Source organism: Bos mutus, chromosome 20, assembly GCF_027580195.1.
Source record: "Bos mutus isolate GX-2022 chromosome 20, NWIPB_WYAK_1.1, whole genome shotgun sequence".
In the NCBI taxonomy this organism is placed as follows: domain Eukaryota; kingdom Metazoa; phylum Chordata; class Mammalia; order Artiodactyla; family Bovidae; genus Bos; species Bos mutus.
Genome location: NC_091636.1, coordinates 7089983 through 7102834, shown reverse-complemented (window position 1 = coordinate 7102834; position 12852 = coordinate 7089983). Strand labels below are relative to the sequence as shown.

General features: G+C 39.7%; 1 protein-coding gene across 5 annotated transcripts in view; it reads right to left on the bottom strand.

Moving 5' to 3' along the window:
• Positions 1 to 455: 455 nt before the first annotated feature.
• NNT (nicotinamide nucleotide transhydrogenase) overlaps positions 456 to 12852 on the bottom strand; it is a 92306-nt gene continuing 79909 nt past the window's right edge. For all 5 annotated transcript variants that reach the window (XM_070357464.1, XM_005894858.3, XM_070357465.1 and 2 more), the window contains 3 exons: positions 5263 to 5381; positions 3680 to 3795; positions 456 to 1686 (listed from right to left, as the gene is read on the bottom strand). In XM_070357464.1, coding sequence (XP_070213565.1) covers positions 1537 to 1686; positions 3680 to 3795; positions 5263 to 5381 — 385 coding nt within the window. In that variant the 3' untranslated portion in view covers positions 456 to 1536. The remainder of the gene's footprint in view (positions 1687 to 3679; positions 3796 to 5262; positions 5382 to 12852) is intronic.

Here is a 12852-nt window from a genome sequence, read left to right as displayed (position 1 = left end):
CAATGCTCAGACTTCCCTAGTGGCTCAGTGGTAAAAATGCAGAAGACACGAGTTTGACCCCTGGTTCGGGAAGATCCCACATGCTGTGGAGTAACTAAGCCCATGTGGTACAACTGTTGAGCCTGGGCTCTAGAGCCCAGGAGCCGCAACTACCGAGCCCACACGACATAGAAGCCTGCTGAAGCCTGGGTGTCCTACAGCCCATGGTCAACGCAGCAAGAGAAGCCACCACAGTGGGAAGGCCGCACACGGCAACTAGAGAGCAGCCACCACCCTCCACAATGAGAGGAAAGCCCATGCAGCAACGAAGACCCAGCACAGCCAAAAAGAAGGGAAAAGAAAGAAACTCAATGCCAAATTAACTATATAGAGAAACAGGCATTCCGAATATTCACCACACATTCAACCTATATAGAACTTTTGGCACACTAGCAAAGACACAAAGAAAATTACACTTTTACTGCAAAAGGACAATCTTTACTGGTGCTAAAAAGGCAGAATCTGTACTGCTGCTTAAACAAAGAGGTAGCTAGAAAAATGCCACCATTTCTCTCAAACGTTATCATTTACATAACACCTTAAAATACACAATGATTTAGGGAAAAAGTCATTCTTCCAAACAGGTAAGACAATTTAATCTCATCTATTTCATGATAGCAATTCCTTCCTCAGCTGTTAACAGGCAGAATTATTTGATTTTAGCCTTTTGTCACCAGAGACAACTGCTACATCATTATGCAAACATGATGAACTCATTTTATTAGGCAAATAGTAGAATTTCATTCAAGTGCACTTAATACAGTACTACACATATAAACTGAAATTAAAAGAGATCTCCAATTGGAAATGGGGTTTAAAAAATACAGCTAATACTGATTTCAAGTTACATGTTTCATTGGTGTTCTAATGAAACATACAAAGCAAATGATTTGCTTCCAGCATCTCTGAAAGATTATCTAGTCCTTTAATGTATTGAAATAGAAATGAGAAAATATACCCTTGAAATACAGACTTTAAAGTACAGTTTGAAAAACTGAAACCAATTTGATACGCTTATTTCAGATTATGGTTAAATGGTTAAGAAGACAGCTCAAGAGTTGATAAAAGTTTCAAATTAGTCACATTTGGTGAAAAAAACATAAATTCAGGTGGCTGTAATGTTTACACTGTGTCAGATTTTTTCAAATCCATGTATAATGTAAGTCCCAAAAATCATAGACTTAATTTCTTAAAACACTGCTGACTATTGAGGAAAATCCAAATGGAATATACCTAAAATGAGACTGTTTTTTCTCCTTTTGTAAAATACTTTTAGAATTCATAACAAAAAAATATGCACAGAAAGACATTTAGAATTATCAATCTTTTTTTAAAATCGATGGATCGCAGCTCTTGAAAATTTTCCCTTTATTGGCTTTGTTTCTTCAGAGTCTTCCTTTTCTTCCAAGAGTTTTGCTACAGATGTGTATCAGCTGTATACGTTAATAATTTATTTGCCTGTTCCCGCAAGTGAAGAAGTGGTTTGATCTTTATATTTTACTTCTGGTAGGATTCTCTAACTTTCGCCTGCAGAGCATCACACGTCTTCTTGGCATCGCCTAGAAGCATGGCTGTGTTCGGTTTGTAGAAGATTGGATTGTCCACTGCAGCATAGCCAACACCTAGGGACCTCTTCATAACAATGACCTAAGAACCAAAGATTAGGCGAGAGAGTCCATTTAACAGACCTGGCCAGGACATGTCAGACACAAACTGTGTCCTGCCCTAACTTTGAACAAAGCATGTACCACTACTGATTCTTCACTACAAAGACTTTTAAAATACACAAGGAGTAGTTTTAAATGCATGTTTACTTTGTATTAACTTGAATTCTTCAAATATGCCCATACCCTTACATCCACTAGAGAAAAGGTCCTGTTAAAAACAGTGTATCTCTTGAGTGATAAGTGATTTTCCCCCCCAAGTGTTTTTGTCTATAAAGACAATGTATAACATTTTACAATAAAAATAATAATAATAATAATAACCATCTTTCTCTGGGCTAAAGACAACAAATTTAGTGCATAAATTTCTACTACCAATCCTAAGATAAAAGTAGTTGAGTGGGAAAATGGTATGATTCTTAGCCCATTGATTTAAAGTAAAGAATACTGGACAAGAAAGATGTAAGACAAGAGCCCAAAGAGTAATCCAGTGTGCCCCAGAACAGAGCTAATGACTAATAGAATGCTTCCACAAATAAAAATGAAGAGGTAAGTCTTTCTCTAACACTGATGTGTTCTAGACATTTACAATTACACAGATTGTAGATGTCGCTATCCTGTTGAATATCAAGTTAATTCTTCAAGAAATAAAAAGCCTTTCTACGTTCTTCTAGGACACAGAGTCTATTCAAAAATGGAAGCAGAGCAAATGTATTCATGTCCCCTATACAATTAATACAGTAAGGTACTGTGCAAACTCTCAAATACTGATGATTGATGCAGTAACTGTTTAAATACATATGAACAAGTGCATGTCCCATCTACTCACCCACCACAGACACTATGTTTAAAACTCCACATTTTTACAATAAAGAGAGACAAATTAAAGGGAAATATATATGTTATAATGATTCTTAAAATCCAGATATGAGTTGAGAGTGGTGAAAAGAGTTGCCCACAGTTGGGACAGAGCAAAATCATAAGGGCTAGATTTCCCTACAATCTAGCAGTTAGCCTTTTCAGAAGTAATGTGCTGTGAGCAGGGCTTGCTTCTGTATGCCATGTTACTGTTTGGATTTCTAAATCACCTTTCTTCTGGACACTCCATAACGTACAAGTGAAGTGAAAGTCACTCAGTCGTGTCCGACTCTTTGTAACCCCATGGACTATACAGCCCATGGAATTCTCCAGGCCAGAATTCTGGAGTGGGTAGCCTTTCCCTTCTCCTGGGGGTATTTCCAACCCAGGGATCAAACCCAGGTCTCTCACATTACAGGCAGATTCTTTACCAGCTGACTGACAAGGGAAGCCCAACCCTTTCAAAAAAATTAAATGAAAAAATGTGCTCATCTTCATATGTGAAGGTGATGATATTAACTCACTGTCCCAGAGGGAAGCCATCTGCTTCACTGGACTCGGCCTGGAATTCAGCCAGCCTCATCCCCAAAGCTCACAGGTCCTTTTTCAGTTGTGGTTACAGATTGCATTAATCCACCCAGATAATCTCCTCTAGTTCTAATTGCGGAGAAGGCAATGGTACCCCACTCCAGTACTCTTGCCTGGAAAATCCCATGGATGGAGGAGCCTGGTGGGCTGCCGTCTATGGGGCACACAGAGTCAGACACAACTGAGTGACTTCACTTTTACTTTTTGCTTTCATGCATTGGAGAAGGAAATGGCAACCCACTTCAGTGGGTTGGGGTCGCACAGAGTCGGACATGACTGAAGCAACTTAGCAGCAGCAGCAGCAGCAGCAGTTCTAAATGAGGATGCCTTAAGGGCATTCACTCCGTTTCTCTGGTGACCACAGAAAAGACAGAAGCTGTATCTAGAGAGCTGGACCCTAAATCTCCTCTTAACTCCTGAGCCTCCTAAAAGGCATCATCATTTCTCATCAAGTGACCAACGAAAAGTTCTGTGTACATATCTTAAGAGACTTTTAATTCTTAGAATGAAATGCAAGTCTGAAACTTTACCTGCTTTGATTTCCAGACTTCAAGGACTGGCATGCCTGCAATGATGGAGTTGGGGTCTTCTTGAGCCGCTGAATTAACAGTGTCATTAGCTCCAATTACAAGGACCAAATCAGTGTCTACAAAAGAAAATAAAAATATCACATTGGTCACTTCAGGCAAATGATGTGATCTTACTTTTTAAAAACAATATAATAGTTGTTATAATAAGCTAATAGTTAGAGGACGAACACTTGTGCCAGGCACTGTACAAAGAGCTTTATCAGAGAGGTTCAGTAACTTAGCCAGCGTCACACAGCTTAAAAGCAATAGGTCCTGAATCTGAACCTGAGCACCCTGACCGCAGCTTGTATTATTATGCTTTCCCTCCCCTCCATGGATCTACCCAATCTGACTTTTGCTGTTGCTTTTGTTCAGTTGCTAAGTTGTGCCTGACTCTGCGACCCCACAGACTGTAGCCCGCCAGACTCCTCTGTCCATGGGTTTTCCAGGCAAGAATACTGGAGCGAGATGCCACTTCCTTCTCCAGGGCATCTTCCTAACACAGGAATCGAACCTGCATCTCCTGCATTGCAGTTGGACTCTTTACCACTGAGCCACCAGGAAAGTCCAATCTGACTTTACAGCTATTATCTCAAAATGATCTTGCCAGTAACATTAAAGATATGCATTCCATTTTCAACTTTCAAAATGACCACTTAATATGCAATCTGACATCTAAAAGAACATGGTCTGAGAGTCTGTACTATATTAAAGCTGTGTCCATAATTCCTGGAACTGCCAAGTTTCACACATAATTTAGCAACAGTGAAATCTAAAACGGGGACATAAAATTAAAATGGCCTAAATTCCCTCTTTAAGGACCGCAATTTAAATTACCTTAGAACTTTGCCAAAAATGCCATGTGAATCTAGACATACACACAATTTCATTATTTTTCTGTAATAAACAGTATTTTTTTAAGTTTACAGTGGATACTTGCCAGAGGGAACTGGTTTAATTTTAACAAACATGATTTGGGGTCAAATGTCATTAGCATTCAACATCTAGCCAGTGAAAGCCACCAAGTCCAGCCCCTTATTTGTGAAGTCCCAGTACTTCAAAGAAAATAGGAAAAGTACTGACTGACCATGAATCGGTGCAACAGAAAACCAGTAAAATCTCAAGACACTGGCAAGAATCAGATACTAAGTCATCAATGGAAATGATTTTATAAATGAGAAGCCTGAAGTTGAGCACCAAGTTCAAGGGCACGAGCAAACCAGAGTCAGGACCTGGATTCCAAAACCAGCTCTGTTCCTAAAGCCTCTGCAAGGCACTCCACTCCACCGCACTGTCCCCCAAGACTTTCACCCTCCTTCAGATCTCCTCGCAACAAGATGACTACTCACGGTGCTCCCAGATCCTGTCTCACTATTTTTCAGTATCATCTTTCGTTGATTTAATTTCAACTGCTTACTTACTAGGAGCAGGTTACTCTTCCTCTGGGAGCAGGTCTGTAGTAATCCCACAATTTATGTCCTCAGACTGGCATTGCTCTATTCATATTAAGAACACTTGAATTTCACCAGTACCCCATCACTTACCTGGGAAATCATGATTGATCTCGTCCATTTCCAACACAATATCATATGGCACCCCAGCCTCAGCCAGCAGCACATTAAGCTGACCAGGCATCCGGCCTGCAACTGGGTGAATTCCAAACCTAGACAGGAAACAAATGAACAGCTGGCCTTACTTAGTGGGCCAAAATGTACAGGGACCCCAGGATCACCTCCAGACCTGCACACTCTGTTCTTGGCACCTCTGCTTCTCCTGGTACTATCTGATCTCTGCAAGAAGGAATAGAATCAGTCCAGATATACCATTAATCTACAAATAGTAAGGTTGGAGATTCAAGATCTCAGTATATACAAACTATAACTGCTCTCAAGAAAGTAAGTGTGGCTTTAGAACCTGACTCATCCACATATGTTTTAAGTCCAATGAACTCCCAACAATATTAATAAATAATACCACCTTACATTTAATAAGTATTATGCTCTCTCATGATACTTTCTGATATTTTTTTAATCTTTCTGAAGTCAGCCTGGAATTAAACATTTGCCATGAAAAACACTGTCATGCACGTAAGTTAAAGGCCTACTTTCAAAGAGAAAATTATCCAACTATGTTATCCAAATTTTCTATGAGAATGAACAGCTTTACAGTGGAAAAAAATTAACTTCATTTAAGAGAAATTAACATTCATGTTTTTATATTGTGATACAATTTATAAATTTCTTATATATTATTTCATTCTATCCCTAGATCGTCTTTAATAATCTCCATCAAAAATTAGAATTCAGAGCACCTGATTCAAATTTAGGACTTAGTTAAATAAACTGAGCTACAGAGCTACAATCCTATATCTAAAACAAGAGCGAAAGAGCAAGAATGTAAATAACAGGGGTTGCTTGCATATATTTTGGCATAACGGCTAATGCTGACTCTTCAAGATGTGCCATGCAACCTGACAACTTTTTTAGTAAACGGGTAACTGGAGATTCAAACTCAGGTCTCCTTCAAAAGTCTGTACTTTTCATTACTATACAACACAGTCAGTATGGTCAGGCAATTTAAGAGTTATTTTTGTTATCAGCTCAAGATAACCAGCTATATGATGTTTAGTAAGTTACTAATCAGCTCTCTCAAATTTCTAACCAGCTGTTATAAGCCCACCTCATGCCGAAGGTTATATAAAACCCTGCAGAATACCTATTTATCTCTGCTTAAATGGGTGAAATAAGGAATTCTAAGAATCCAAATTGCAGTATTCTCTGAGAAAAATTGAGAACACAGGAAGTTTCAAATAATAATTTTTTTTTAATTTTTTAAATGTTTGCATGGACACAGGAAGCAAAAAAAATGTTTCTGTACAGAAAGTACCTGCAATAGTGCAAAACATTTACCAGCACCTCTACATGCTGGGAAGTAGGTCCTGAAAACCTACTAGGGGTGGGAGGTAGAATGAACTGTATAGAATGGACTATTAATAATCTAAGACTCGAGAAAGAAGGTCAGCAGCCAGTAACTTCAGGAATGACCAAGCTGTGTTGAGGCCGTTTTGGGACTTTGGAACTTTGTATGGTGGCATGCACAACTCTTCAGCTATAATTGTTTTTGTCACAGGAATGAAAAGACTGGAAATTCTCTCCACTCCACTCCGGACTTACTCCCTTGGGGGAACTGAGCCACTCTGGGTTCCCTGAGTGCCAGCTCTGCATCTGCTCTCAATCTACATGGTAGCCTCTCTCTGGGAGTAGAAGTGGAATCTTCGAGCTATACTTTGACCTTCTGTTTGTGGGACAATGTTTTATTATTTGTATGTATGTGTGATGGTACTTACTTTGACTGGCTGAACTATATTTAATTGACTTAAAGATAAGTGCTTATGAATTAAATCTAAATATATAGAAAAAATAATTCAAGACTTGTGTTTTTTTTAATGTTTACTGGAGTATAGTTGACTTACAATCTGTGTTAGCAAAGTGAATCAGTTATACACATATTCGTCTTTTTCAGATTCTTTTCCCATATTGACCATCACAGAGTATTCAGTAGAATTCCCTATAGTATAAAGTAAGTCCTTATTAGTTATCTATTTCATATGATAATATTTTATATACAGTAGTGTGCACATAGAAGACTCTGTTAAAAGGCATTTATCGTCTCTTTCCTCGGTGAGTTGTTTACGTTTTAGTGAGAATAAAATGAAGGCAGTCAGTTTACTCCAGACTGCGGCCACCAACCTCACCATCTCATAAAGCTTGAATTCTTTAACCACAAAGTCTATCATTTTTGGAAATGTAAATGCTCAATACTTGAGTGAAATTTTTAAATGTTCTCTAAAAACAAGATTGTTAAGACTGTTCTTATTTTATGGCTAGACACTGCCATCCTAGTATCACCGTCTGTTTCAAATGAGAGTTTTTAATCACCCCGAAAACAAAAGAAATGAGGCAAAATACTGACAGTTCATGTTCACATTCTTCATGTAGTAATACAAATTACATTCGGCACTTCCAAAATATCACACAGACTCTGGGATTGAGATGTCTACTCTAAAATTTTAACGTTTTCACAATGGCAGTACGACAAGACATTTGAAAAGAATTTCTCCAGGCACCATAGTATATGTTCATTAAATGGGAGTTATATTACAAACCCTCAAATCTGAAGATAAATGTCGCTTTACTCTAACAATAATATTCTAAGCATTAATATAAAAAATGGGAGAAAATGTAGCATATTGAAATAACCAAAATATACTCCTAAGCCTTCTAATTACATGAATGTAGGAAAAGAAAAGACATATGAATGAAGTTTCAGAGGTGACTGATTTTGTAAACAAGCATCACAGTCTTCAATTCAGGACTTCTAAACCTTTCTTCAATGATGGGAAGGGATGCATAATCCCTTAGGTTCACAAGTAATAACAGAAGCAGAAAGAAAAAAAGATAATAACAGACTCAGAAAAGGTAAAGCTCACTTATATGGAATAAAGAATTTAATTTCATAAAAGAGGAAAGATTCAATTTGTTTAATCCTCACAAAAACTGAGAAAGAAGGCAGAACACAAAGCAAAATAAACACACATACGAGAGGGACACAGATGTGTCACGCATGACATTAAGGTGCATAAAAATAAGAAGTAATTTGAACATCAAAATAAATAACGTTGGTAATGGACTATAACCCTCTGGGGGAAAAGGCAATTCAGGAGTCAAGACTGATAACAGGGATCTCCCTGGTGGTCCAGTGGTCAAGACTCTGCACTTCCACTGCAGAGGGCACGCGTTCGATCGCTGGTTGGGAACCAAGATCCCACATGCCTCTCGGCATGGCTAAAAATTAATAAAATAAAGCTATTAGAAACTTATTTTTTAAAAAAGACTGATAACAGATTAGGTCAATAATGAAAGAAAGAAACGGAAGGAGGGAATACTCTCCCCTATAATGGCTTAAAGCTCAACATTCAGAAAACTAAGATCATGGCATCTGGTCCCATTACTTCGTGGCAAACAGATGGGGAAACAGTGTTAGACTTTATTTTTGGGGGCTCCAAAATCACTGCAGATGGTGATTGCAGCCATGAAATTAAAAGACGCTTACTCCTTGGAAGGAAAGTTACGACCAACCTAGACAGCATATTCAAAAGCAGAGACATTACATTGCCAACAAAGGTCCGTCTAGTCCAGGCTATGGTTTTTCCAGTGGTCATGTATGGATGTGAGAGTTGGACTGTGAAGAAAGCTGAGCGCCGAAGAATTGATGCTTTTGAACTGTAGTGGTAGAGAAGACTCTTGTGAGTCCCTTGGACTGCAAGGAGATCCAACCAGTCCATTCTGAAGGAGATCAGTCCTGGGTGTTCATTGGAAGGACTGATGTTGAAGCTGAAACTCCAATACTTTGGCCACCTCCTGCGAAGAGTTGACTCATTGGAAAAGACCCTGATGCTGGGAGGGATTGGGGGCAGGAGGAGAAGGGGACGACAGAGGATGAGATGGCTGGATGGCATCACCGACTCGATGGACATGAGTTTGAGTGAACTCCGGGAGTTGGTGATGGACAGGGAGGCCTGGTGTGCTGTGATTCATGGAGATGCAAAGAGTTGGACATGAATGAGCGACTGAACTGAACTGATAATGGTAGAATACCAACTGATAAATATAGTGGGTTATAAAACCACCATTTTGCATCAAGACTGGTTCAGATAAAAAATCATCAGCACACACTCAATCTAAGGAGTAAAGCTTGAATGAGAAACAGGATTTTGCTAGGTCTTAAAGAGAGCTCAACAGAAAAAAAAAATCAATAAAGACTTTCAGCATGTTCTCTGAGAGCTACTTCATTGAAATTGATCAGTAATAGCTGGTTCTTAGACACAGAACACCTGGATACTCTGCTGAATGGGCATCTGGTTAAGTGTGCACAGTCCATATTTCTTTTTCTCCCCAGCTAACAGTTCCTTATAATAGCTAAAAAATATATATATTACCAAGATTATAAAACCAAATCTCAGCCAAGAAGAACTTAAATTGAAATTATAGCTTATCATGATTTTAATGCAGTTTGATATGCACAGATACTTACAGAATATTGCAACTTGATGTTCTTCTAAATATCATATAAAAGTGAAAGTCGCTCAGTCGTGTCCGACTCTTTATGACCCCACAGACTATATAATCCATGGAATTCTCCAGGCTGGAATACTGGAGTGGGTAGCCATTTCCATCTCCAGGAAATCTTCCCAACCCAGGGATCGAACCCAGGTCTCCTGCATAGCAGATGGATTCTTTACCAACTGAGCCACCAGGGAAGCCCAAGAATACTGGAGTGGGTAGCTTATCCCTTCCCTAGGGGATCTTCCTGACCCAGGAATTGAACAGGGGTCTCCTGCATTGCAGGCGGATTCTTTACCAGCTGAGCTACCAGGGAAGCCCAAACAGCATGTGGAAGAACTAAAAGCACAAAGAATGTGCCCACCAAGGCAGATATTCTGTAATTAAATTTGGGGACCCTAACATGTCATTATTTTTGAATAATGATAGAACAAAATAATTTCCAAAAGAACACATCCTAAACTCAAAAATTTTAGTTTGGAAAGGTCATTTCACTTCATAGAGTTTCTTAGTAATACAGCTGATATATCAAATTATATTGTTAATCAGCTGACTTTTATTCAAAGGCAATGCCAATTTGTATTTCAACTGTGGTGATTTCAAGTCAACATTCAAAATTAATGCAGGATTGTTTTCAAATATCAGTAGAAGGTACTCTATCTTCCACCACTGACTAGATCCCATAATATAACTAAATAACTAGATTTAGTTAGGGAGTTGCAGCTTAAAAGGATCACAGGGCACTTGGATAAGGTTCAAGAGAAACATAAAATACCTAACAACTTAGAAAATAACCCACACTAAGTGAAAAAAAGATCAACTGGCTAGAAAGAAAAGCAAAACTGATTTTCAAACAGACCAAATAAAACAGAAGTTGGCCAAATATTCCCCATTTTCATTTAACAGAAAGAAAGAAAGTGGTCTTCAAATGCAAAAGAAAGAACTGGAATTAAATTTTTAAAAAAATACTTTCTGTCACTTAGGAAGTGAAAGTCGCTCAGTTGTATCGACTCTTTGTGACTCCATGGACTGTCCATGGAATTCTCTAGGCCAGAATACTGGAGTGGGTAGCCTTTCCCTTCTCCAAGGGATCTTCCCAACCCAGGGATCAAACCCAGGTCTCCCGCATTGCAGGTGGATTCTTTACCAGCTAAGCCACAAGAGAACAAACTCCCTAGTTAGGAGAAGTTTCAGGCCTCTTTTCTGTGGATCAGGAAGAGACAGTTTCATTCATCTGAGCTGATGTTTAAACCACCAATTTAGTACAAAATGGATTCAAAAGGATTTCACAAATAAATGCTAAGGATGGTTGGCCCACAGTGGACACAGTCAAGGCAGTTATGGCAGCTGAGACAGCTCTTTATTTAATGGTGGGGGTTTGGTGGGGGAGCGGGGGGCGGTGTCAAAACCACTAGGAAGAGAGAACAGCAGCTTTGGTAAAACTTAGGATTCCCAGAACAACTGCAAGACACTGCTCTACCTACATCCTATGCCACTGCTAAGTCACTTCAGTCGTGTCCGACTCTGTGCAACCCCATAGACGGCAGCCCACAAGGCTCCCCCGTTCCTGGGATTCTCCAGGCAAGAACACTGGAGTGGGTTGCCATTTCCTTCCAATGCATGAAAGTGAAAAGTGAAAGTGAAGTTGCTCAGTCATGTCCGACCCTCAGCAACCCCATGGACTGCAGCCTACCAGGCTCCTCCATCCATGGGATTTTCTAGGCAAGAGTACTGGAGTGGGGTGCCATTGCCTTCTCCGTCCTATGCCACTAACTGTAATGAATTTGTGCTCTTTTGAGATCCTCATGGCAAATTTTGGACACCAAAAATTTCTCCTAATCTCACAATCCTTCTGAGCATCAACAAGTGCTTCCTGTTGCACCCCGGTCTGTTCCTCTCCCCAAAACCTGATTGGTGAGGCTTGTACTTAGTCATGTCCAACTCTTTGTGACCCCATGGACTGCAGCTCGCCAGGCTCCTCTGTCCATGGAGATTCTCCAGGTAAGAATACTGGAGTGGGTAGCCCTGCCCTCCTCCAGGGAATCTTCCCAACTCAGGTCTCCTGCATTGCAGGTGGATTCTTTACCATCTGAGCCACCAGGGAAGCCCAAGAATACTGGAATGGGTAGCCTATTCCTTCTCCAGGGGAACTTCCCAACTCAGGAATCAAACTGAGGTCTCCTGCATTGCAGGCAGATTCTTTACCAGCTGAGCTAGCAGGGAAGCCCAGGTGAGGCTCAAGAAAGACTCAGTCACTGTGCTATAGGACATATAAGGTCTGTATTAGTGTCCTATTAGTGATATAACAAATTACCACAAATTTAGTAGCTTAAAACAATATGCATCGATTACAGAGGCCTGACATCCAAAATCAGCACCCATGTGCTAAAACCAAGGTGTCAGCAGGACTGTATTTCTCTTAGAACCTTGAGGAGAAAATCCACCCATCCCTTGCCTTTTTCCCGGCTTCTGGAGGCTGCCCCCTTTCCCTGGCTTGAGGCTGCATCACTGTCTTCTACTTCCACTGTCACATCCCCTCTTCTGACACTGACCCTCTTCCTCTCTTTCGTAAGGACCCTAGTGATTACATGGACACAAACAAATAATTCAGAATCATCTCTCCATCTCAAAATCATCACTGAATCTACAAAGCTCCTTTTGCCATATAAGGTAATATATTCACAAGTGTGGGGTATTCAGAGGTGGGTTTCTTTGGGGGTCATTAATCAGCTTACCCAAACTCCCTTTCCAGTCCTAAAATTCCATGAACCAGGGATTCCATTCTAGCTGAATAAGTCAGTATACACTTTGTGATTTACTTTTGTATTTTGTGATTTGCTTCTGCATCCCTCCCTGATTCCAGTGATTTTGTAAAATTTTACTGCCTTTGCTTATCTTTAATCCATCTGGCTATCATCTTCATGTTTTAACTGAGGTGTCCTGGACCAAATTAGAAGTTAAAGACCTCCAAATGTATTTGTTATTATTGTAGTATTTGATTATCTGCAGACT